Genomic DNA, 27,394 nt, shown 5'->3' on the forward strand with positions numbered 1-27,394 from the left:
GAGACTCGGAAAAGCAAAAATTTTTAGTCAAGCTGGGTATGGTGGCGCACACCTGTAATCCCAGCAACTCAGAGGCTGAGGCAAAAGGATCATAAGTTTGAGGCTGGCCTCAGCAACTTAGTGAGACCCTATCTCAAAAAGTATGGGGAAGCTGGGCACAGTGGTGCATGCCTGTAATTTCAGCGACTAGGGGATGTGACTCAGTGGTTAAGTATCCCTAGGTTCAATCCCCAGTACACCCCCCCACCCCCCACCCCGTAAAAAGAGTCAAAGTTGTATGATTTGTAGTTGTGGACAGTGTATGTGGAACTTTCTGTTAAGCTCCTTAGATAATCATGGGAAGCTTACAGCATTGTGCTCAAGGGAGGATGTGCGGCTTCACATTGGATTTACACTGGATTTGGCTCTGTTGATGCAGCCTCATCTTGCTGCTTCTAAGCTCTCAGGGGCCTTCATAGAGAAACCAAGAGTTTTTCCTGGACTGCACTGCAGAATTGCTGCAGAAGTCCCCAATGGAGATGGGTGGCTGTCAGTCTTCACTGGAGAAGAGGGGACTTGAGCTCCTGTTCTCTGAAGTTTCTTGTTGCCTCAGATTTGTAAACAGAAAATGAAGAAAGTTTTTATTTTTATATTTTAACACCTTTTATTGAGATATTTTAAACTCCAGTGTATATCATGTGTAGAAAAAGTAGACCTCTTACAGAGACTTCTGTGACCTCCAATAATTGGGGGAGGAAGGCGGTTCTCCTCATCAGCAAGCAAGCAAGCAGTACTGCAGCAGCAGAAACCAGCTAGGTATCCTGATCCAGTTTCATTCTGACAGTGTCTCTGTGCAGATGGCATTAGATCCTACCAATTGAAGGCTCAGCCCCCGACACTGCCGCATTACAAACCCAGTCACAAATGTGGGAAACTTTTGGCCAACCAGCTACACATTGGAGTTCCCACCAACCCCCTCCTCAGTTAGGATTAATATGCTAGGATGGCTCACAGAACTCAGGGAAGCATTATTCTTATATTTACTGATTATTCTTAAGAGGATAGTTTTTTAAAAAATATTTATTTATTTAGTTTTCGGCGGACACAACATCTTTGTTTGTATGTGGTGCTGAGGATTGAACCCGGGCCGGGCCGCACGCATGCCAGGCGAGCGCGCTACCGCTTGAGCCACATCCCCAGCCCCTTAAGAGGATATTTTAAATGATTTTTTTTTTTTTTTTGGTACTGGGGTTTGAACCTGGAGTGCATTACCCCTGAGCCACATCCGCAGCCCTTTTTTGTATTTTATTTAGAGACAGGATCTCACTAAGTTGCTTAGGACCTTGCTAAGTTGATGAGGCTGGCTTTGAACTCAAAATCCTCTCGACTCAGTCTTCCAAGCCATTGGGATTACAGGCATGTGCCACTGTGCCTGGCTAATTAAATTTTTAAAGGACACATAAGCAGCCAGATGAAGAGATACACAGGACAAGGTCTGGAACAATCCTGAGATTATGAATTCTCGTCCCCCTGGAGTTTGGGTGCACCACCCTCCTGGCACAAGGGTGGGTTTCTGTTCGTACTCCTGCAAGCCTCTACATGTACATGTGCATCCAGGAGCTCTCAGATCCCTGCCTCTTTGGGATTTTGTGGAGACTTTATTACATGGGCAAGATTGATCCCATTGTTGGCCATTGGTGATCCATTTCATCTTCAACCCTGTGTCTTCCTTGGAGGTTGGGGGTGGGACTGAAAGCCCCAATTCTGTAATCCCTCCTTAGTCTTTCTGGTGACCAGCCCCTATCCGGAAGCTACCTAAGGGCTTCTGGCCTTCAGTAAGCTTGTTAACATAGAAACAGGCAATGCCCTTTCAAAAATTTCAAGGTTTTTAGTAGTCATATGGAGGCTAAAACCAAATATGTATTTCACAATACCACGTACAGTTTTCACTTTTATCAGGATACCACTAATCCATACTTAATTTGATGCCAGTAAACTTATAAGTTGTCTCTGGTTTATATATTTGTCAAGTTTTTGGTACATCAGAGTTGAGAGTTATTGTTTGATCTTCCATTGCTGTTCTGGTGTTATTAAAGCAGATAATGCATAGCTGGATCCTTCTAGAACTGTTGGTAAACCTAAGGAGTATAATACTTTAAAAATTCACAGAAATATTTGGAAAGGTAAAATAAAGTAATACATAAAGTATAAGACAGTATCTGGAAAAACAGTACCCATTTGGATAGGGGGAGTGTTGAGAACATTGGACTAATTCCTATGGAAATCCTTTCTGAGCATGAACTTTTTGTTCTGTTTTAAGAATAAGTCAGCTGGGTGTGATAGTGGATCGCAGGTTCGGAGCCAGCCTCACCATCTTAGCGAGACCCTGTCTCCAAAAAAAAAAGAAAATAGAAGGACTGGGGATGTGGCTCACTGGTTAAGCTTAATGTCCCTGGGTTCAACCTCCAGGACCAAAAAGAAAGAAAAAAAGAATAAATCTAACAACTGGGTACTGTGGCACACAACCTGTAATCCCAGCTATTCAATCAAGCAAGGGGATCACAAGTTCAAGGCCAGCCTGGGCAACTTTGCTGATACCTTGACTCAAAATAAAAAGGGCTGGTGTTGCAGCTTGGTGGTAGAGTGCCAAGGTCCTGGGTTCCATCCCAGGAGTGCTAATGAATTATCCACCATATACTCCTTCTTAGGATGATAAACCATATTTTTTTTTTTTTAGTGAACAACTTCATTGGATAGTGTCAAACTTTTTTTTTTTTTTTTTTTTTAAAGATGAGGGTCTCACTGTGTTGCCCTATCTGGTGTGGATCTCCTGGACCTTAGCCTCTGGAATAGTTGGAACTCTATAAATGTGCATCACCACAATCTGGCTTCCAGACTGTATTTTTTACCATGTTCTATGTAGTTTAAAATTCTTCTGTCATTTCCTATGAAATAGAAACCCTTGAGGTGGTGCTTCATGTTACGTCATTCTGTTAGTGTTGCTTGGCATTGGTTGGAGAGCTGCTTCACTGCTTCACGAGTGGGTGAAGCTCATTGCAAACATCTCTTCAGGTGGTAATTCTCCAGGCAGTAGGCCCAATTCATAGAAATGCTTTCACCACACCCTTGTAGCAAGTATTGGCTCTGGTGTGCTGGTTTAAATGCCATGACTGTGGGGCCTCCACATCCCTTATAGACAGACTCCTTGCTGGTTGGAGTTAGGAATACCTGGGGCCATCATTAAAGCTGCTAAATGGAAGGATGGAGGTGATGTCAACTGTGTTCAAAGCATGTGCTCAGTGGAGAAGGGGAAGATTGAATGTTATATCTTAGCTGAATTTTCAGAAAGGTAAGAATAAACACTCCAGGGGGAGAGGAAGAAGTCTTTTCTAAACTTGTTACTTATATTTAGCACCTAAGTTAGGTAAAAATATGAGACTAAAAAGATGTTTTTAAAAATAATTTGGTTAGATTTTTTAATTGTATGCTATTTCATTGATTTGTATTTTTTACAGTGTCCCATGAGATTTTTTTTTTTAACCTCAAAAAAATGAGATGTTGTGCTCTTGAATATGTAAATGGATTTTTAGGTTATTTCTTTAAAAGATAGACAAGTTGGTATTAGATATCCTTATACTCATTCATTTTGCAAATATTTGTTGAAGGTCTACAGAATGCTCCTACCTCAGCAGTAAACAATCTCTGATTATGAGATTTCAGATCTGTGACAAAGGTAAAGTGAACAATGCCTCAGGTATATAAATGCAAACACAAAGCATTGGGTAGGTGATATGAGCGGTTACGACAAGAGAACCTGACTTCTAAAAAGGTATACCTGGAGATTTCATTTAAATTCTGACTTCAGGTGAGGCCAGAAGATACAGAATCAGAAGAGTCTCCATTGCCCTAGGCCAAGGGTCAGTCCTATATAGAGAGGATGAGCTTGAAACTCCAGTAAAGCTAAAAGAAAATAAATGTGGCTGGAGTATATTGAACAGAAAGGAGAATGCAGAGGGAAGTATCAGTATTGGGGGCAGGGGTGAGACCAAGTAACCTTGCAAGCTGCATTACACTAATGGCCATGCCCTGGGGACCTCTGTTTGCCACCATGGAAGCTTTGCCCGCCTGGATAAGAGGATGTGTAACTTACCCCAACATACAAAAGTGGGAATAGCCAAGCCCCTGTTTGCTCTCAGGCATCCAGGCTTCAAGGTTCATGCTCTTCAAGACCTTAATAGATTTTTATGCTAAAACACCACAAGCTACTGAAAAATTTCAAATAGAGAAGTAATGTCAGATTTGTGCTTTTTTAAAAAAAAAATTATTTTTAAGACCAATATGGAAAATGAAGATTGTGATAGGCTAAGAGTAGAATTTGAGATACCCAGTGTAGGAGGTGATTAAAAATGGGATTAAGGTGTGACTGGAGAGGCTTCAAGAAGGTAGCCAAGAGAAGGTTTAGGGGTAGGATCCTCAGTGTCTGAATGTAGCTGGTTAAGAGAGAAAATTCCTGGTCTGGGTGTGTACCACTGGGTGGGTGGAAATGCTATTAACTTGGGGAAGTAAGTTTGGGAGATAGGAACGAAGACCAGGAGTTCCCTCATGGACAAGCTAATTTTCTGTGAAAATTAAACTCAAAATTGTACCTAGTTTAGTTGGGTAAATATATGTATTTTTTTTTTTTTAACAGTTCAAGGTATTTACTAGGCAGAAGGGAATTCGTTTGTAAGATTTTAGACTTAGGTTTCTGGGGTTCTAGCTTCACTATCGTTTGGGCTTCCAAGGGGAGCCATTGAAGTAGTACCTCTCCTCCCTTCTCCAGGTTCTGAATGAAGAATAGCAGCTGGGAATCAAAACAGTATTTCTAGTTATTACAGTAGTTTAGGCTGCAGTAACTGTGGTTATTGTGCAGGGGACCAGGAAGAGCCTAACCCAGGGAAGAAGGTCAGAGAACATACTACCTCTTAAAACTAGGGGTGGCACTGAGCTCAGCTTGCCTGGCTTGTGTTCAATCATCCCCCACTTGGAGCAGGGGACGGAGGGTCAGAGGTCATGCTAAGGTGGGGTGGGGAGGGCTCCTTTGTGCAAGTGCCGCTGTCTATGCCTTGGCTCTGCAGGTCTTGGGGGCAGCTTTTTCGAGTTTTTGGGTCTCAGTGTCTGGCACTGGATTTCCTTTTTTCTGTGCATGCTCAACAAGTTTTGTTATATCCTTGTCGTCTAACTACTGTTGTCTTTAGCTCTAGGTGTACCCTCACCCTGCAAGTTGCCTTGGGCTTGTATCTTGACAGGCCTGCTTATAGAAGGGTGAAATAAGATCTTGGGGGACAGACACCCTGTGCCATTGAAAGGCTGGAGGAGGGGGATTGTTTGCAGAAGTAGCTGTGACTTACTCCTCACTAGTAGAAGCCTGTGTGCACACTCAGCTGATGGGATGTTTTATCTGGATGTACAGTTGGGGCTCCATTTAGAGAGGAAGCCCAGCCATGAGATTGTTTGGGACCCTCCCTGGCAGTTTCCCCTCATCTGAAGGGGAGCCCCTGAAGGAGAGCTGCCACCTGAAGGGGAGCCCCTGTTGGCTTGAGAAGACTTGTTTTTAACCTAAAACATAGACTGCTGGCTCACCAAGGAGGTGAATGGCTCCTTTATTCTAACAAGTTTTCAGCTTTTATTACAGTTCTCAAAATTAGTGATTTTTGGCCCCAGAAGGGGTCAGTGTCCTCAGTTTCACGAGGGGCATGAACCCTGCAACTAACTGCAAAAGCCTCAGTTACCAACAAAAGTTCTTCATGGTTGTTGGCAATGGCGGGTGAGCACAGGTGCAGGAGGGGTGGTAGAGGCTCTGAAGGCTTCGGTGTTATGATAGGTCAGGAGCCAGGGAGTCCTTTGCCCTTGGTGCTGGTCTGCCCCCCACTTGGCTTTTTGTAAGCAGCTGTACCCACGCAGCTGTACCCACTGAGCACCCAGCCACAGTCTGAAAGAGAATGGGTGGAGAGGCTGGAGGCCTCTGCCACTACTGTGAGGGAGGAGCCACATGTCATATGCCACAGCAGCAGAGGCAGGCGGTGAGGGGGGCACCTGTCTCTCCCAGTACCCACTTAGCCTTCCAGGGTTTGGACTGAGTAGTAAGTGTGAGTTGACATTAGTGTGCGGACACCCTCCTACCCTTTGCGCCTGCTTGTCCTATAGTTGAATTGAATACTATTGATGTCTGTAAAGTTGTCATTTGGGGCCATATCTAGAAGTACAGTTCTGCTTATTTTTAAGCTGATGTGATAATTTGGAGGACTTAATCTGTGGGCAGGGCCTCATGTCACCCCTCCCAGCTCACACCTTGCTTTATTTAGTAAGCATGTGTGCTTCTTTAAGATAATACAGTGCTCCTGAGAAGGAGAAGGGAAGTCTCAGACAGACCTAAACTCACGCTGGGATTAGAGGAGCTCGCATGCACCCGGGTAGGTACAGGAAACCCAAGCCTGAGTGAGTCTGCAGTGGACTTGCTGTGGGGACTTAGAAAGCACCTTAAGAAGGGCAGGCATTTCAGGAAGTGAGGTCACAAAGGAAAGCTGGAGCCCCTTAATCTGCTATCTCTTGAGTATAATTTTTATATTCTCTGTATAGACAAGAAACACTTTTTCAGTGACAGAATTGGAATGTTTGATAATCTCTAGGTGTTAAAAAATAATTTTTTAGTAAATATTGAGTTACAAAGGAATCTCTTGAAAGCTGTGGATGGTATGAAAACAGGAGCATGAGGGATTGCCCTCACTGCCACACCACTGAGGCCCCAGAGCCCTGTCCTCCTGCGCCCTCTGCTGTACTGCCCTTCCTCTTCCTTACAGTTTTGCCTCAGATTTTTGTGTCTATACACGTTGTTATACGTATTGTATCTGTACACACATGCATACACACACTGCTTTATTGTGGAGTTTTTCATGGGTTTGAACTTCATGTAAACAGAATCATAGAACAGGAATATCCTTCTGGCTCCACATCTTCATCTTTTGTACCTTTTCCAATTGCATTGTCTATCTTTTTGATTACTTTCTAGATATTCCCTTAAAACTTTTTTTTAATTGTTGCATATTATACAGACTGGTGGGTTCATTGTGGTATATTGGTATGGCACATAGTGTGATTTGATCAGTTTCACTCCTCAGTACTTACCTTCCCCAACTCAATCCCTGCCCCTCCTCCTCCCTCCCTCTTCTTCTTCTTTTTATAAATTTTTTAGTTGTAGATGGACACAATACCTTCATTTTATTTGTTTATTTTTATGTAGTGCTGAGGATCAAACCCAGCGCCTCACATGTGCTAGGCAAGTGCTCTACCACTGAGCTACAGCCCAAGCCCCACCCCTGCCCCCTTCTTCTGTTCTACTGGTACCTCTTCTTTCGTGATTTTATATATATATGAGAGAAAACATGTAGTTCTTCTCTGGCTCGCTTTATTTAACATGATGCTGTCCATATCCATCTGTTCAGGGAAACAAATGCAAGTGATATGCAAGATTTCATTTTTCTGGTACTGGGGATTTTTTGAATTTTGAAACAGGGTCTGGCTAAGATGCTTAGGGCCTTGCTCAGTTGCTGAGACTGTCCTCAAACTTTTGATCCTCCTACCTCAGCCTCTTCAGTTCTAAGAAGTCCAAGCTAAATTGTTGGGGTTATAGGACATGCCCAGCATGTCCTTAATTTTAATGTTTAAATTTGTCTTTTATTTTAATCTTTTTATTGCTTAAGAAATCTGTTCATGGGCTGGGGATGTGGCTCAAGCGGTAGCGTGCTCGCCTGGCATGCGTGCGGCCTGGGTTCGATCCTCAGCACCACATACAAAAAACAAAGATGTTGTGTCCACCGAGAACTTAAAAATAAATATTAAAAATTTTCTCTCTCTCTCTCTCTCTCTCCTCTCTCTCTCTCTTTAAAAAAAAAAAAAAGAAATCTGTTCATGGTTGTTTAGGCAGTCACCTATTTTTATTGTTATCACCTCTAAAGAGTAGCATAGCCCAAGGCCACACTTGACCAAGTCTTGCTAGGAATTCCAGGAAAGGAAGACAAAAGACAGAGATCTCTATGGCCGGTAGAGGTGACCAGGTGGAACAACTGGGCCTTTTCAAATGATGCTGTGAATTCCTTTGTAGACTGCTATTTGGGGGATTGTGGTTTGCGCAGATGGAGAAATGTGCCCTGACTGGCGCATCAGCGGCCGATGGCATTACCTCTATTCCAGGAGGCCTGCTCACGTTCCACTCTCCGTCCTGCCCATGGCACGAGGCATAAAGTTTAGCTTGGACTTCTTAGAACTAAGAGGCTGTTGAGCATGGACCAGATGTCTTTATTAGTAGCTTCTGGAGCTGGTGGTACGAGTGTGTCAAACACTCTGGTTCTCTGTGACAAGAGGGAGCAAAGAAGATGCCTTCAGAGTTGCCAAGTGTAGCATCAGAGCCTTTTGATCCAAATCATATGTGACGAGTATTTTTAAGTGAGGTTCATCAGGCCAGTTCTCTTGTCTGATTAGTATACAGCCTCTTATCTCTGCCATCTGGGAGTCAGTGTTAAAATTATTGTTTGCATTCCCAGGAAAGGATCCTGACTCAGCTTGTCAGCTTCGTGTTAGGACATAGGTGCCATATAAAGTGCGCACAGAGCAGCATGATAACGTGGGTGCATCAGCACAGTCTGTCTGCCACTGAGGAAACCTCACAGAGTTGGCATCGTGTCCTGAGGGAAAAGCTGGGGCAGCAGCAGGAGGATACCTATCACTCAGGGAGAGACCGAATTCTATATGCCTGCTAGTTCACCTGAGCCATGCTCACTCAGAGAGTCACAGAGCAACAGCTGGATTTACGCAGCAAGTTGTGTGTATTTCCCATCCTCACCTTAGCATCAGAAATATAGGTAGTTTCAACTTAAATTCCTGAAGAGTCTTTTAGACCATCTCTCTCCCTTAGGATTTAGTAATCTAAGCCAGCATTTTCATTCTGGGGTTTGTGATACTCTACTGTGTCCCCCGTTCTCAAAAGAGAACATTTTTAAAGTGTGACAGTGGAATTCATTGCAGTTAGGCATGATTTTTAACATGAGTATGTATTCTGTGATCTCCCCCCCGCCCTCTGGTGGTACTAAGGATTGAACCCAGGGGTGCTTTACTAGCATGCTACATCCTCAGCCCTTATTACTTTTTTGAGGCAGGGTCTTGCTAAGTTGCTAAGGCCGGCCTCAAACTTGGGGTCCTCAGGGTATGCTCCTCCATGCCTAGCTTCTTTGATATTTTTTTTGGGGGGGGATGGGGTACTAGGATTTGAATAGTGGCACTTTACCACTGAGCCCTTTATATTTTTTAATTTTGAGACAAGGTCTTACTAAGTAGCTGAGGGCCTTGCCAAGTTGCTGGTGCTGGCCTCAAACTTGTGATCTTCCTTCCTCAGTTTCTGGAGTTGCTGGGATTATAGGCATGTACCACAGTACCAGGCTTTGACACTTTTTAAAGAGTGAAATGATTGTGTCACAAAATTAAATTATGGGATGATATGAATCCCTTGTGTTAAGCCTTTCCAATTTGTGCATCAGAGCTAATTCTGTGTTGAAGTATGCGGGCGGCTCGCAAACTTCAGAGTAGCCAGCTACAGATTAGCAGGTGCATTTTCTTGGCTTTGTTCTTACTCTTACTGAAATGTTTAATGATACTGTATGTCATTCTTTGCTGTTGAGGTCAGAATGGAAGCTGGAGCTGATCAGAGAGCATCCATGAGGCTGCTGGATACACACCATTCTGCTGGTTCTGGTGGGCTCTTTAGAGTGGATGCTGATCCTTCAGTTAGTGACCTTAATCATACACTGTCTTGACTCATTCCCTTCTTCTTTGACCATATGATATACCTGTAATTTTGGGGGAAACATGAGATGTTGAGAGCCACGGCCAGGTCAAGATGGTGCCTGGCATTTTGCAGGACCGGTTCCTGCTGCCTCGGGTGCCCGCTATTTTTGAGGTCCTGTCTCAGGATTCCATCTATCAACTACGGGGGTTGACGGTGACTCAGCATATGTTGTCTCCATAGGCGGTTGACGGTGACTCAGCATATGTTGTCTCCATAGGCGGAGCTGTTGGTTGGACACCCATGCGCGCCCCCACCTGGTGATAGAAAGGGGTTAGTAGCAACCTCCCGTTGTAATTTCTCCCCTGATAGCCCTTCCTCCTCTAAACGTTTTTCCTTTGTCTGACGAACTCGAGAGACTTCCTCTTTTACTTGATGTCAAGATGTCTTCTCCTAGACTAAGCAAACAAGATTGTACCAACGTCCATAATGGTAATGTGCCAACTGGTAGAGTTCCTGGGCTTTCCTTTTCTATCTTTTTAAAATCTTCACCCATGATGGTTCCATTGTGATATATTTAACAACCCCTCTTTAATGAACCATGGGCTACACCTTTGTATTGTCTTACTGTATGCCCTAACTGTTCTTGATTTTACTGAGATGCCTCCTTCCTCTGACCTGGCTGTGGCTCTCAACAATGATAGAGAAAGGATGTAGATGCAGAGACTGCTCTTTGATATATATATATATATATATCATTTTTTTTAATCAGTTAATTAAAATAGCCCTTTAAGGTGAATTCAGTTCTGAGTATCTGGTACTTTTCCCAAATGGAGATAGAATAAAAATAGTATCAGTTGTTTATTCCGTATAAGTGCCAGACCCTTTGAGACAGCTTAATCCTTACCACAACCCCTAGAGGAGGGAGCTAATGTTGAACTACTTCTAGTTTACAGATGAGGAAGGAGCCTCACAGAGGCTCGTGGTCCTTCTGTGGATATACAATGAGCGGAAGACTGGAAAGAAGAACTTGGATTCCAAAAGTGGATTCTAGCTCATGGTAGTGTTGGGATCTGTCCTAAACACAGTTACTGGGTGCAAATGAGAGGCAGTTATTGCAGCACTAAGTGCTGACCTGGATGTGTGGACTCCTGTTTGGCCACACTGGTTGAAAGCCTGGCCTAGTACCACAAAGCATCTGTTATATGTAACATAGTAACATCCATTCCTATGTATCTAGAATGGTGCTAAGTTTGTTCTGTTCCTGGGAGAATCTTCTGAGTCATTTTCTGAATCTTGTGGTTGAGCTGAAGAACTCCAGTTGAGAAAGGCTAGACATCAGGGACTGTCTTCCCCAGTAGCATACCTGCTCCTGTCCTCTGCCCCACCACACATACACACAGCCATAAGGCCTAAGCTGGGAAGAGAATTTCCTCATCTCTGTAGAAGGAGCTGTAAGTGCCACCCAGGATACTTGTGGGTAGAGCGGTGGGTACCGATTGCTCTAGCCAAGCTGGCAGGAGTACTGACACTGCCAGGGACAGAGGTGTGTCACTACTGGTACTTTAGGCCACAGCCCAGTCAACTGTCCTTATTTTGTTTTGCTTTGTTTAACCTGGTAGGACAGCTAGCTTATCAGCATCCCTCAGAGCTGTCCCCTGTAGAGTGCCAGTGTGTACCTGAGCCCACTTAGGAATGTGGACTTCTTCCTCCTACTTTTGAGTGTTGGGCCTGCCTGTCTTTTCACAAACTCTTAGAGTAAGACTTGACTATAACCACCTTCTTGAGAATACTTAGGTCAGGTCCAGAAGGTTCTCAGAGCAGAAAATGAGAAAACATTAGTCTTTTATTGCCAAAGTTTCATTAGACTCGAGTAGCTTTGTCAATTCAAATGAAGATGCAGTCCCTGCAGCAGTGTCAAATCAGGGCTAGTGTGGAGTGTGGGTCAGTGTGTGCGTGTGCACACACACACAAACACACAGAGCAGCTCTGCCTGTACGGCACCTGTTGTCACTTCACACCTCAAAATCCCTTAGGGTGGGGAAATTGTTTTCATCTTTTTAAAAATATTTATTTATTAGTTTTCGGCGGACACAACATCTTTGTTTGTATGTGGTGCTGAGGATTGAACCCGGGCCGCACGCATGCCAGGCGAGTGCGCTACCGCTTGAGCCACATCCCCAGCCCCTCGTTTTCATCTTTGAGAGTAGCCCTTAGCAATTAGGTGAATCAAGGGATCCTGTCTTCAGTGTGCCGAAAGGCAAATTGGGAACAATAATCTTGAAGACTTTTAGTTCATAGTGAAAAATTCCTTCTACTTACGTTTATCTCAGTTTTGGAAAACATCACTAAAAGATTTCCAAGTTTCTATCTTCTAGAATTTTATCATTTTTATGAATATCCATGACTTCTCAGTTTTAATCCGTTTCCTGTGAACTATAATTCTCATGGATATCTGTGGCTGTGATACATCTCATGTGCTCATCTGGCATCTGATGTTGTTCTAATTATTGCTCAGGATGCTGGATTTAGAGGGGTCACATCTCCTGATAATGTGCAGCTTGTGTCCAATTGGAAGAAGAGAAGGATAATTGAGACGTAGATATAGTTTAGTGTTCTACCAGATAATGTATGAGCCACCAAAAGCTAAGTGAGGGCAATTACTCATGAGAAAAAGCTTGCAGAAACTCTCAGATCTGGGTTAAGGAAAGATAGCCTGCACAAGTGATAGAAGATGGGCTTCTATCACTGAATGCCCCACAAGCTGGCCAGGAGGACAACTGATGGAGCTGGAGGAGTGGACTGGCAGCAACTCCAAAGTCCTGGCAGATGTCAACGTAGCATTGGGGGCTTGTAGGAAAGATGTCTCTGGAAGATCTATTCTTTGCCCTGCCTCGTGTTTCTTCATCAGCAGAATGGGGTTCTTTGGCCACAGGCATAAGTCCGAAGTTGCCTCAAAAGGAAATATCTACTTTCCTGTTCTCCTTCATGGCAAAGGGCTTTGACTTCTGTTAGGAAGTAAAGAAAAACAAGACTCTGAGTCTTCTTGCAACTGGAAACTCGTTAAGATTTTTAAAGCTCCTAAATTAATGAAGTTTGTTGTTTTTCTCAGAGTTGCTGCTGAGATCTCAAGTTTGAGCAGTAAGAATGCAGAGTTCACCTGCCACTGTCCTTCCCTCTGCAGCAGCTCCTGGTGATGGCGTTCCCGAGAGTAACCTTTCACCATGCGTGGCCTGAAGGGGGCGAGACTGCCTTACAAGGAACACTAGTCTCCACACAGCAGAGTAGATGGGAGGGCTCGGGTCACCATGCCCCATGCCAGCCAGGGCAGATGAGGGTTCATTTCCTGTGTTGACAACAGTGACTTGTCAGTAGAGCAAGAGTAGCCAGTAGTTAAGGTGCAAGCCTAAACTGTGCTGAATTGATGTTTGTAGCATACTGCGTTAGAAGTGACTCTTGTCAGCCCTAGAGCCTTCCCTGGCTCAGTTTGTTTCAGAGATCTGTAACCATCTGGCTTTTTTGAGATATATTCAGTGGCCAAGAGGGTAGGGCAGTTAGCTCCAAAGTGGCAGAATCATCTTCCGAAGTTCCTTGGGGTTAGGGTATTGCTAAGGGATAAGCTGAGTCTACAGAGTCCCCAGAAAGTGACCATCTGTGTGTCCCTTTAGGGTGCCTTCTCCATAGCAGTCTTCATGGGGTGAAAGTGCCAACCACACAGTTACATGGGGAGCCAGTCAGCCGGACAAGAACCTCAAGAGACTAGACATGGTCCAAGCAGAGAGAACCTCAAAGTCCGAATCATGATCTGTGATTAGGGTCCACACATGTTTCCATAAACTAGAACCCAACGCTCTGAAGGTTTTATGTCATGGATTTCTAAATCATGGTGTGTGTGTTTGTATATAACATTCTCACCATGTTCCTCCAGATGAGGCAGCTAACCAACATCCCTAGTGGGCATGACTTCTTCTGCACACCTCCTGTCCTGATGCTAACCAGGAACCCCTGTCCTTGGGCTTGTGTATTAGCCTTCCATGGCTGCTGTAACAGAATACACAGAAGCAGGGCGGGGGGGGGGGCGGCTGGGCTTCAACAACAGAAATTTATTTTCTCATAGTTATTGAGGCTGAAAGTCCAAGATCAAGGTGTTAGCAGTGTTGATTCCATCTGAGACCTCTATCTTGGCTTGTAGATGGCTTTCTTCTTGTTTTGTTTATGGTCTTCCCTTATAAGGACACTAGTCAGATTGGATTAGGGCCTATCCAGATGACCACATTTTATTTAGCTTTCCCTTTTTTAGGCACTAGGGATTGAATCTAGGGGCTCTTAACCACTGATCTATAACCCCAGCCCTTTTTTGTATTTAAAGACAGGGTCTTTTTTTTTTTTTTTTTTTTTTTTTTTTTGAGAGAGAGAGAGAGAGAGAATTTTTTAATATTTATTTTTTAGTTCTCGGCGGACACAACATCTTTGTTGGTATGTGGTGCTGAGGATCGAACCCGGGCCGCACGCATGCCAGGCGAGCGCGCTACCGCTTGAGCCACATCCCCAGCCCCCTAGAGACAGGGTCTTGCTGAGTAGCTTTGAACTAGCAATCCTCCTGTCTCAGCCTCCTGGGCCTCTGGGATTACAGGCATGCGCCACCATGCCCAGCTATTTTAGCTACCTTTTTAAAGACCCTGTCTTCAGCCAGGTACAGTGGCACATGGCTCGAGAGGCTGAGGTAAGAAAATTAGTTCAAAGCCAGGCATAGCAACTTAGCAAGTCTCTAAACAATTTAACAAGACCTTGTCTCTAAATCAAATAGAAAATGGGCTGGGGCTATGGCTAAGGGGTTAAGTTCCCCTCGATTCAATCCCTAGTACAAAAAAAAAAAAAGAAGACGACTCTGTCTTCAAATAAGATCGTATTCTGGAGTAGTGGCGTTAGGACAGCAGCATTAATTTTGAGGATCACAGTACAGCCCATAAAGTAGTGTGAAGATGGCTGTTGTCCCTCACCCTCTTCCATGGAGTTTCTGTGCTAAAGGGCCCTATGAAACAATTGTTCTGGCCCCTTGTATGAGACAAGATCATGTTTGGTTTGCAGGCTTACCTATATTTTCATAAGATGTTTGCCTTAGATTAAATCCCAAATTCAGGCAAAAGAGATGTTTTTCATCTGAGAAGGAGAATGTGGTACCATGATTGTGTTTTTGTGCTTTGAAGAGTAATCTTTGCTTCTGTTCTTTTTATTAAATAAATGTGATACTGTGACAAAAAGTAAGTACACTTTCCTACCTTTCTTTATAATGAGTAAGTCCGCCCTTTATTTTAAAATTCAGCTTGCTGAAATGAATTGTACATGATCATTTGCTGTGCATCCATAAAAACCATAAAATATAAGAAGCAATGTTGTTGGAGTAGCTGTTCTCATTTCCTGGCAGTCATTACATGCTTCCAATACAAAAACATTTTTCTCCTAACTATCCTTTCTGAGCTCAAAAATGGATTTCCCTCCAGCCCTTGTCATTCAATTATCACCTCGGGAAATGCACAGATATAACTGATGATCCCTTTAACACGTCCTGCCGCCGGCACACATCCTTCATCTTTCGTCCCGCTCTCGTCATTAAATGTTACATTGCCAATGTATATTTTATAGGGTGACCCTGACGGATGTCACTTTGATGCTGTGCAGGGATAATAAGATTGCACATATAATGAAAGGCCAATAAATAGAATAGTGTTTACGGGATGGAGAAGGGTGGTTTTAACAGTTTTATGGCTTTTCTTTTTCCTTTCTTCTCTCTCTCGCTGGTAGAATTGTGGGGTTTTTTTTTGTTTGTTTTTTTGTTTTTTTTTTAACAGGAACAAAAAGGCATTAAGAAAGGTGATGTGATGATGGAGCCAATGGCAGTGACATCCCTCTTGCCCTGTCACTGAACTCCAATAAAATGAATTCAGGAAATAATAAAGTGTTCAGATGTGGGAAAAACCTGATGTCAACAAATGAATTCTTGGGGTCTGGGAGGTCTTCTGAGAAAATGAGATTCCTAGGATTGGCTTTATTACGTTTAAAATGTTAACAGTCTTTATTTCAACAAACAGTTTGATAAAACCAAAAATGAAGGCCTCTGTGTGTTCCCTTTGTGAAGTTCTGTTTTGTCTTTTTCTATGTCAGAACTGCCCTGGGTGTCCATGTGAGGGGCTTGGACGACTGCCACTCTTGGTGGGAGACCTTTGTTTCAGCATGGAGTATAGACCATTTCTGCAATAGCCTTGATTGGGATATGTTAAGTAGAAAAAATTCTGTTTATAGCTTGACAAGTGGATTTAATGGAACTGTTTGAAGGGGGTGGCAGCAAGGGTGCAGAGATTTAGGGAACCCACCCAAGTGGCTCCCAAACACCTCTGTGGTTTTGAGCACTATTTGAAGTCAACTATTTTATTTTATTTTATTTTATTTTTTTTTGAGAGAGAGAGAGAGAATTTTAACATTTATTTTTTAGTTTTCGGCAGACACAACATCTTTGTTTGTATGTGGTGCTGAGGATCCCCAGCCCTGAAGTCAACTATTTTAAATAAATGCTCCTAAGCTGGGTACGGTGGCACATGCCTATAATCTCAGTGACTTGGGAGGCTAAATAAAGCAAGAGGATCACAAGTTTGAGGCCAACCCTAGCAATCTATTTATTTATTTATTTATTTATTTATTTACCATCATCGGTTTAAAACAGATGATGGTAAATAAATAAATAAGTATTTAGTGATGTTGGGGATTGAACCCAGGGCTTTGTGCATGCGAGGCAAGCACTTTACCAACTGAGCTATATCCCCAGCCCCCAGTCTCAGCAATTTAGTAAGATCTTAGCAAAGTAAAACATTAAAAGAGCTGGGAATATAGCTCAGTAGTAAATCACCTCTGAGTTCAATTCCCAGTGACAAGTAAGTAGGTGAATGGATGGGTGGGTGGGTAGGTAGGTAGATCTATACTCTGAGCAGGAAGTAATTTGAAAAGAGGCTTTGTGTGTGTGTGTTTGAACTGTGCCTTTTCTAAACTTGGGCGTCACTGCTTTTGGATCTAGGGGCAAGTGAGCTACTGTTTTAGTCAGTTTTTTTTTTTGCTGCTGTGACCAAAAGACTTTGACAGAAACAATTTTAGAAGACGAAAAGTTTTTTGGGGAGCTCATGGCTTTAGAGGTCTCAGTCTATGCCAATTCCATTGCTCTGGGCCAAGGCAATTCAGAACATCATGGCAGAACAGTATGGTGGAGGAAAACAGTTCAGAACATGGCAATAGGAAGCAGAAAGAGAGCGAGAACTCCCTATCAACAGATTGATTAATGCACTGATTAGGTTAAGGCTTTCATAACCCAGTCATTTCACCTCTGAACTTTTTTGCATTGTCACACACGAGTTTTTTGGGGGCGGGGAGACACCACATGTCTAAGCCATAACAGATACTCACTCATTGGCACACCTCTGGAGCATAAGTTACCTGGAGCCAAAAGGAGGCCAGAGCATTCTCCTGTCACATGATCTGCTAGCTGGCTTGAGGTGAGCTGAGTAGGTTGTGGGGCTGCTCTTGGTGGTGGCTTCTGGAGTTTGCTTGACTGTCCACACTCAATGCCCATAGAGTTTTTTCTTGATATGGAGAGCCCAGGCTTGTGCATAATTTTTATCCTGCCCAGTGTATACCAAATGTGCTTCTAATCTTGGTACCCTCAAAGTTGATTTAAGCAGGTACAGTTCTGTAATTTTTAAGTGCTATAGTGGAGGACTTTACCCAGCAGTGGGAAGGCTGGCAGCCTGCTGTCACAGTCGGGGACACACAGCGAATGGACTTTTGTGCTTTTTAGCTGCAACTGTTGAAGGCCCAGGTAAGAGATTTAAGACGCTATTGTGTTGAACTCTGGCTTGAAGAAAATCAGGATGTCCCTTTCCCCTTGGCACTTCAAAATGTTATGGTTAACCTTTTACAGGAAGTAGCACAGCAGAGTGGTCAAGAGCATACAAACTCTGGGACCAGAGCCCAGGGCTGCCACTTGAAACAGTATGAGCTCAGCCATGTGACTTTCATCTCTCTGTGCATTGGTTGCCTCATTCATTGTAAAGCAGGAGTTTATCTATTAGGTGTCTCTGAAGACTAAGCATATTGACATGGAAAGTACATACTTATAGTGCTTAGCTTTTATCATTGTAGATTTTATAGCCCAGTAAAATGTGGTTTGCTTACTTGTTTGCAAATAAAGGTACTGGGTGAAGATGGTGCTGGCAGAGGGTTCCCAATCCCACCAGCCCACACTCACAACCCGTGATTCCACACCTTCAGAACACTGCTTCCAAGCACTTTGGCATGGATTACATTTTCACTGGCCCATGAGAAATAAACAAAAAGTAGTGTTTTTTTTTTTTTTTTTTTTTTTTTTTGGTAACACTTCATATAGTCAAATTAAAAAGCTCTTATTTGGAGATTAAGTCTATTTTCTTCTGCTTTTTTGGAGACATAGAATGATATTTCTTTTATGAAATAATATGAGATCAGGAATCTGTTCCTCCCTTCCACCTACTCTGTTGCCCAGGCCCCCCAGGGCTGGGGCTTCAGGCTCATACCATCACAGCCTGCTAGAAAGCAGTCATTCCTACTTGGCAAGGTAAGTTGGCAATTCTATGTCCATTTCTCAAATTTGTCCTTTTAGAGTTAATTTCAGGTGAATTTTGATCCTCAGGAAATACTCTTTCCATCAAATGTTTACTTATTGTCCTAGAACTGTGAGGACTCACAGGTGAAATAGATACTGACTATGGGAAGTTTGACAGCTCATTCATGGTTATGGCCCAGAGGAAAGCCTGTATATACCCAGTCAGAGACAAGAGTGACAAGTATAGGGAGAAGCATGTCACCATGATCACCTCCAGTGGTTGCGGGAGGGGTGGTTATCTGCTGTTGTCTGCTGGGAGTTGAGCCTAGGTCTTGAGGAGATGGGGTGACTGGGCTGCAGTCTGCCAGCAGAAGGAAAGTGCTGTTATTAACTGGTCCAGGTGTTTGCCATAAGCCAAAGGCCTGGAAAGGTAGGGAATTCATTACCAGGGTCTTCTTCGAACAGAGGAAAGGGTCTGGAAGAAGTGGGGAAGCAATTGGGCATTTTGTTTATTAGGACCCAAGAAGGCTTCAGTGATTTGGAGAGGAAATGAAGGGTAAGACCTGGCCTTGGGAAGACTGAGCTCTGCAGGAGGGTCAGGCCAGCCCAGGGGACGGCTGTAGGTAGGACCTTAAGTCTGCCTGGAGGTGTGAGGCCAGAAGTAGGATGGTGTCCAAGACGAGAGAACTTAGGAAATCTCATTGAAGTTTTGGTTAAAATTATAAGGTGGGTTGTTTCAGTTCCTTTGCATTGTATAAATGTAGTGGTAATGATTGCAGAAACAACACAAAACAAAAACCTGCCCTAACTAGGTTTTGTTTGGTTGCTGGAGTGAGTGAGGGAGAGTTCTTCAAAAGGGCACCTGCAGGGCTAGAGTTGTGGCTCAGGGGTAGAGCGCTTGCCTAGCACATGTGAGGCACTGGGTTTGATCCTAGCACCACATAAAATGTCAATCAATACATAATGGGCAGGGCACAGTTAAGTGGCAGAGCACTTGCCTAGCAAGTGTGAATTACTGGGTTCAATCTGGAGCACCACATAAAAATAAACATATAAAATGACACTCTGTCCTTCTACAACTACAAAAAATATTCAGTAAATAAAATAAAATTGTGTCTATCTACCAAAAAAAAAAAAAAAAAGCACCTGGTTCAGGAACATCTCTGTGGGCACCCTAGCTTGGTCTTGTCTATAACATGTCAAACACAAGAAACTTTCTCTCCCTTCTCTTTGCCTGCCCCCAGAAGGCTGTGAGGAGGGTCTGCCTGGCCTGGAAGCAGGCTACCTCACCAATATTGGGCTGCCTGTTCAACAGTGTTATATCAGTGGCCCTTCCTGTCTCTTGGAGGCAGGAGGCTTTGATTCTAGAGTGCCACTTCTCTGTGTGTGCCTTCAAGCAGATCATCATTCTCCCAAATGCACTTGGAGACCACAGAGGTGGTATTTAACTATTAGCAGCAGAGCCACTGACAGTATTGGGCTCTTTAGGGATTAGGGGATTCGATTCAGTTGGTTAACAAAAGAAGGAGCCCAGGAGAACTCTGCTTTAATTACTAGAGTTGTTACTGGAAGACAACCGGTTGCATGCGGGAAAAAGATCTATAAAAGGTGGCTGCTCCAGGCCATAGCTGCTGGTTCCACCCCATACCCAGCTTTTCTCACCTCAGATGTGAACAGTTGTCAGACCCAGCCCTTGAATGGGTCAGGGAGTGGAAGGAAAGAATGACTTGCCTAAAACTCTTGCCAGGAACTATTACTGGCTTGCTTCACTACATTCAAATTAGTAGTTTTTACCAAGAAACAAAGCAGCTAAAATTCCCAGGCATAGATGGTTGTGGAGAGCAGAGGAGCACTGTGATTGGAGCAGCTCACACAGAGGAGAGTGTTTTGTGCACCTTTCCCGGAGCCAGCTCATTTCTTTGTGGTCTGGGTCTGAGGCTAGGAAGAGTTCTGCACCCTGTTTTCTCCTGCCTCCCCTCCTTGCTTAGTTTGGGGCCTTGCTTTGTAATCACTGTGTAGTAACTTTGTAGTCACTGCCTGCTGGAACATCTCCCTGAAAAACACAGCTGGAAACAGTGGTGGACTACCACTCCATTCATATGCAGTGGGGCCACTTGGCACCCAGGGGGCATTGGCATCAATCAATAGGGTTTTAGCACAGGAGCAGCACTTGGGTTCTAACTAGTTGCACGTGAGTGCTGAGATTTAAGGTGCTGCATTTAGCTGCTCTTTCTACATATTCACATTAAAGTACTTAATTTAGGGGCTGGGGATGTGGCTCAAGTGGTAGCACGCTCGCCTGGCATGCGTGCGGCCCGGGTTCGATCCTCAGCACCACATACCAACAAAGATGTTGTGTCCGCCAAAAACTGAAAAATAAATATTAAAAATTCTCTCTCTCTCTCTCTCTCTCTCTCTCTCTCTCTCTCTCTCTCTCTCTCTCTCTCTCCTCTCTCACTCTCTCTTTAAAAAAAAAATAAAGTACTTAATTTAGCATAGGAACACATGACCACATCTTAAGGAATTAAGATAACTTCTTCCAATGCGTATTTTCCAACCTGTGCCAAGGAGTATATTAATGTGAATGTGTGCAAAGGTGTGCATTCATCAGCCTTGCCCTTCAGTAGGTCCTGTCCCATCACAGAATCAGTCTGCACAGCTGGCAAGGGCAGGTGGGCTTGAGGAACCTGTGCAATAGCATTATGAAAAAGCTATGTTCATGATCCTGTTACAGCAGCCTTCAGGCCTGTCCCTCCCTCTCTTGTCCTGTCCTTTCGCATGGGTGGTGCTTGGCCAGAAAAGGTGGGTGCCCTTTGGTAGTGAAGAAATGGGCTGCAGTTGTGTCTCAGCATGAAGGTGCAGGAACCTGGAAGGAGACAGGATGAGGGCTTCCTGTTGAGCTATGAGCCAGCAGCAGCAGCCGCAGTTGTGGTGGTGGTGGTGGTGGTCCTCGTCGTCGTCCTCCTCCTCCTCCTCTTCCTCCTCCTCGTTGTCACAGAGCCATGTTGTGAGAATGGAGCGTGAAGAACAAGGCCGTGAACACTGAACTGAAAGGAGAGTGTGTGTGCAGTGTGATTCCCCCATTGGCCTGTAAGAGGAGACCTCACTTAGATGGCGGGCTGTAAACACCTAGGACTCTGCTGGGGTCCCAGGCCCCGCCTCCACCACTCCTGGGTTCTTCCTCTGGGAATTTCCATACTTCTCTGCATGGTGTGGTAATAGTGATGTGTTGTTATACTATTACCAAAAAAGAAATTTAGGCTTGGGCTGGGGTATAATATTGTTCGGTGATAGAGAACTTGTCTAGTATGCACAAGACCCTGGGTTCTTTCCCCCATCTCCACAAAAGAAAATTTAGACTCAAGTCTCATCAGCCTTGCCAAAGGGTCTTGTCTGAGGAGTTAGTGCTGAACCTAAGGCACAAGACAGCCAGGGGCCAGGGAAGCTCTTTTTCCCTGAGCCTGTTGCTGGGGACAGGAGCTCTTCGCCTTTGATACTTGGGATACTTCTAGTGCCTCCTGGGTAGTCTGTTCTACAATCTTCCTTACTCACAGTCCCTTCAGAGAGAGAAGACATATATCTTATTTTTAAAAGCAATTGTTTTTTAATTGGGCAGAACAATCTATAGGTTTTCTTAGCTTTGCAGTGCCTGAGGGAGATTAAATAGCAATTGCATTTGTGGGCAGTGTGGCTTACCAAGTGCAGGCAGGTAAACTGACCTGCTTAAGAGAAGAGAAGGACACCGGTGGGGCCTATACCTGTAGCAGGGATGGCAGCTCCTACTCAGCCTCCATGCTTGTCTTGCCAGGTGCACACTTGTCTTGCCACTGGAATGTACTGCCAGCCTGTCGCTTACCCAAGGTCAGGCTGTACCAGGTTGAGCCATATCAATAGACTTGTGCCTGAAACAGGTATAGGTTGCCTCTGAAAGATGCGCAGCCCTGGTCCCTGCTGCTGCAGCCCAGATTGCCCAGGCAGCCAAGGGAGCACTGTCATTTGAATGCTTTGGTGGGTGACCTTGGTAGACTTGCAGCCTGGCCCAGAAGGGCACAGCAAGAGGTGGGAGGAGGAGGCAGCCTGTGGATTACTGGAGCAGTTGCCCTTGAGCTACCCCCACTGGCCTGGAGTCAGCCCTCAGCCTGACTGTGTCCCGCGAGTTCGATAGCTCTTTCTGCTTCTCTCCTCAAGCCCTGGCCTGCCCAGAAGGTGCTGCCTCCGTTAGCCTTCGATTCTTCTTCTCCTTCTGTGTGGCGGCACTCCCTTCATTTTTCTTTTTATGGAAAGATCATAGGAACCTAATGGCACTTATTTCCCTAACCTCCTTGTGGGTTCTGGGAAGACCTTTGCCAGTGGCCTTTCACATATGATCTGTAGGGACAATCCACTTTCCCACCAAGGAGCTGGAAAGGAAGAAGGCACTAAACATAGGCCAGTGGGGTTCAAGCCCTTCTCTTGGCAGAGTGGCTCTACAGTGCCTGTGGGCAGGGTGCTGTGCCCCAGGCTTCTCTTTTCCCCCAGGTGTTCTGCCAGTTCAGTTCATTGTGCTGCGTGCACTTGGTACGGAGGTGTCAGATGTGTTGGCTGCGAGTGCTTGTTGTGCAATGAGGTGAGAGTGTCTGGAACAAAATGATCATTATAGGCCACTGGTGTCGAGGACGATGTTCAGACCTCAGTGTTTGCTTGTAAGCAAAAGCAGGGCTAATTTGCAAGGCTGCCTTTGTGGAGCTGCCTTTTGATCAATGATTGCCTGTGTTAATGTTTCAGTAAGCTATTGATTTCTGCAACAGCTTTTGTTCCCTGAATTTATGTGCAGCGGGTCTCTGCAGCACACACTATGCATGTTTGATTAAAGTTCAATTGACTTCATTCCTGGTGAGGCCGTGAGCTGCTTCACTCCCTATTTGGAGAACCCAAGCTTTCCGACATGTTCTTTTGTTTGTGCTCAAGACCTAGCCACCCATGCAGTCACCAATATGCTATTTCTAATCCTCCCAGATTCGCTCCATTCCAGTGTTTAATCCCTTGGTAGACATTACAGTGGCTGAGAGGCTGCTAATAAAACCTGGCCTGGATTTGTTGTTTTATCAACCTTGTTGACACATAATTGATAAAGTGCCATATATGGTGTGTTTACATTAAAAATGCACCCATTTTAAGTGCACAGTTCAGTAAATTTTTACAACTGTATCCATTGTTATACCCCCATCAATTTATAGACTATTTTGTCACCCTATAAGTGTTTTTTCTTGGGTCCCTTGCCAGCACTTTCTTATCCCCCTCCCTCTAGGCTCTAGGCAACCAACCACTGATTTGCTTTTCATGGTCTTTATCTAGAGTGGAATCCTGTAGCAAGCCCCCTTTTTTGTCTGGCTGCTTTCATTTAGCAGGGTGTTTTTGAAATCATCTCTGTTAGCAGCAGTGTTCCTTTTTAATCACCACATAGTATTCTAGTGAGTGGCTGTGCCATAATCCAGGCCTCCATTCTCCTGTCAGCAGGCATTTATGTGGTTTCCAGTTTGGAACTGTTTTAGAAATAAACTGTCTGAAGATATGTGTAAAGGTCTTTGTGTGAGCATGTTTTTATATCTTTTGGGCAAATGGGTAGGAGTGGAATTGCTGGGTCACATGATGGGCATTTGCTTAACTTTGTAGGAACTGCCAGAAGTGGTTTGACCATGTCATGTTCCCACCAACAGTGTACGCAAGTTCTTCCCAAATGTAAAGTTGATATTCTTTCTTCTTCTCATCACTGGTGATTTCAGACCTGTGGAAGAGGGTCCTTCTTGCCTGGTCATTTTGATCCTTGGCACTCAGATGTTGACGTCTGTTCTGCATCCTGATTTTTGTTTAAGAGCTTTTGCTTACATGTTGACAAGAAGCTGCAATTCATTCCAGTGTTGTGTTTCTTCTTTCTGGGTCGGGGTGGCCTCACCTGTGAGTGGGACATGGTACAGAAGTACAGGTGGCAAGTGCTGAGCTGGCTCCAAGCTGGGTTTCTTAGAACCTTCTTTTCTGCCTGGTGTCTGTCGCTGGGCCAGTTTCTTAGCCTTACTGAACGCTGCCTTCTTTTTTAATATGCAGGTTGTGCTGTCTTTTAAAATCACTCAAGACTCTTTCAGAACACTCACATTTGAGAAGTAGAGGCGATCACTTGTATCAGTTGTGAGATGCAGTATTTAGTCCAGGCAAGTTGCTGCTTTTCCAGCCTTCAGGGAGCACTCAGAGGCTTGGCCACCCCAGCCAGCACCTGCCTACCTGGGTTTTTGCCTCCCGTTTTACTCTCTTCCTCTTCTTAAAGCTTTCCATTTCCTCCTTGCATCCCTGGCTTCTGTCATTTGCTGGACTCTTACGTGATCGAGCTAAAGGAGGAGATGGAAGGAACCACTCAGGGTTTTTCTCACGACTCTTTCCAGCTGTGGAATCAGCTGATCTATTGGACCAGCTGCCCACTTGGACTAATGAAGTGTGCCACTCTCACACAGTGTTTGAAGGGTGATTGTGACCTGCCTGGACTTCTGTTTCATTTTTTCTCATAGGAAAACCAGAGTCAGGTCAGTTTTCTGTCAACAGAGATCCCTTAATCTCCTAGCAACACCAAGGGATTGTTGGAGATAAATGCATTTCCAAGTCTTAGAGAGCAAATGACAGGAGCCAGGAGGTTCACAGATCACCATCTTCTGGGGTCACGGCAATTGGAACCAGCATTTGTCCAGTAACATGTAGTGGAGACACAAGTCAGGAACCTCAGGGGCAGCTTCTCCAGTTCCCTTACTGTTAAGACTAAAGCATGGGGCACATGTGCACAAGTGTGATTGTCCTTGATGGCTTGGTCCCTGGCCTCCCTGATCTGGGGTAGTGTACCATTGGGTAGGTATTGGCAGTCCCTAGCATTTTGCTTAGAGTTAAGTGCTCTGAGGGTTGGAACACACTCATAATTCCAAGAGATACAGGCTCTATAGAGGCTTAAACAGCTGTGGTCCATTAAGAAAATGTGCGGGCATAAAACCCAGCTTTGGGGAGGAAGTGCTCAGCATATACTGATTACCTGCCTTGCAGAAGCCATTCCCTGCCTAAAATCTGCCCACTGCTCTTGGATTGTGTTCGAAGACCACTCTGGGGTATTGAGTGAAACCTAGTCTGATTGAGTACTCTGTAGATCCCAGGAGTTTGTGTGTGGTCTTCACTCTTCGCTGTTGGGTTTGCCACTTCGTCTTTAGTCTTGGTCTTTCCAACGTGTGTCTTTGCAGGTAGACCGTGGCTCACTGGAGATCGGGAGCTTTGCCTTCTCTTTTTTCTCAGCGCCTTGCTCATGGGATGCAGGCATTAGGGAGGTGCTGGGGGCTTTGGCCCAGGTTCCTACTTTCCTATTATCTGGGAGTCTGCCAAGTTAACCAAATTTCTACAACTTTAATTTAATGGGAGATGAGCATGTGATATAGGCTTATTCACTGCCATTCTTTTTTTAAGTTCCAGGTAAAGAGACTATCTTGGGATGTTTGTTTTCTAAAATTGATCTTTAGTCAGCCAGGGCTGGCTGGCTCCATGCGCCATTTGTGTGTGTGTGAGTCAGGTACCTGCAGAACTTCCGAAGGAGTGGGGCTGCCACAAGTCCCCCCCCCCTTTTTTTTCAAAAAAGTTGGATTAGCTTTGTTTCAAAGTGACACTTTGCTTCCCTTTCTGTTGGGCCTTAGACGGAAAGCTCTTTTTTACCACAAAAGCTGACTTTGCAGAAGGTGACATTTTATCTCTGCATCAGCACCACTGGATTTGTCCTCTGTCCTCCTTTGTTGAGCCCCAGTTCTGGCCTTCAGGACTTTGTGCCAGCTTGCCCAGTTGTGAGCCTGCAGATGGTGGAGGGAGGTTGAAGAGCAGCCTCCCTGGTTTTGGGGGTCTCTCTTCTTCCTGACCATCTACTTGGCCTGCATTCCAGCTGACGTGCTGTTTTCTTTGGTTGGTTGGTTGGTTCTAACCAGCCAGGCATTTCCTCACACACTTGCCTGTGTGGTTCCACTGAAATGCTGCACAGAAAACATCTCCATGTGTACACACCCAGACACACACCCACTCATGCGCACACACACGTGAACACGGGTAGGAGCCTTCTTCCCTTTTTGTCTCTCATTATTATTTGTCTGCAGTACGTAGAACTGTGGTGGCGTCTGGCCCGTAGTTGATACCCAGCAGACACTTCCAGAGTGGGTGTTCTGCAAGACTGGAACTTGTGCTCTGCTGGGCTGAGGAAGACAATCCCCGTCAGTGCAGCCTTTGGGCCGTTTGGTAGCTGTGTTCCCAGAGCATACCAGGTCCTCCTCCCAGCTCCAGGGGCAGACTGGTCTTCATTCTTGTCTCCAGGAGAGCCATTGCCATCCTGTCTCTGCACTGAGCAGAGAAAGGTCACCCTCTGCACGCTACCCTCACAGCAGGCCTTTCTTTCCTGCAGGGGGAGCTGATCACCTTCTACTACTACTGGAAGAAAACCCCTGAAGCAGCCAGCTCCCGAGCCCATCGTCGGCACCGTAGGCAGGCTGTGTTCAGGAGGATCAAGACTCGCACTGCATCCACCCCAGTCAACACACCCTCCAGACCCCCGTCCAGTGAATTCTGTAAGTGGATAGTGAGAGACTGTTCACATGCGCATTCAGCTCTGCACCCGCAGGAGTTGACAGCCTAGGCAGCCGTGGGAGGCATGTGCTTGAGTGTGTGTGCAGCCCTTGCTGATGTGACAGTGAGGCTTTGCCTTCTCTCTTCTAAAGCTAGGATGTAGCAGCAGTACCTTGCAGTTATGTCCCTGTCCAGGACACCTGTGCAAGGGGTCACCATGTTGTACATGTTGACAGCCAAAAATTCTCTAGTAGGATTGGTGTGGGCTCAGTGGGACAGAATGCCTTAGAATGTCCCATTGTGCCAGGGAACGCATTGTGTGCATGTTTAGATTTCACCAGTATGGACACCAGTGCCTGCCACACCAGGATTCAGGT

The 27,394-nt window shown here is 44.9% G+C and overlaps 1 protein-coding gene across 4 annotated transcripts in view; it reads left to right on the forward strand.

Annotated features, from left to right (window-relative positions):
• The window catches only part of RERE (arginine-glutamic acid dipeptide repeats), a 306,083-nt gene that overhangs the window by 267,965 nt on the left and 10,724 nt on the right, over nt 1-27,394 (forward strand). For all 4 annotated transcript variants that reach the window (XM_081305735.1, XM_081305737.1, XM_081305736.1 and 1 more), the window contains one exon: nt 26,857-27,019. In XM_081305735.1, the coding sequence (XP_081161861.1) occupies nt 26,857-27,019 (163 nt within the window). The remainder of the gene's footprint in view (nt 1-26,856; nt 27,020-27,394) is intronic.

The sequence above is a fragment of the Spermophilus citellus genome (genome assembly GCF_964194105.1).
Source record: "Spermophilus citellus genome assembly, chromosome: 9".
In the NCBI taxonomy this organism is placed as follows: domain Eukaryota; kingdom Metazoa; phylum Chordata; class Mammalia; order Rodentia; family Sciuridae; genus Spermophilus; species Spermophilus citellus.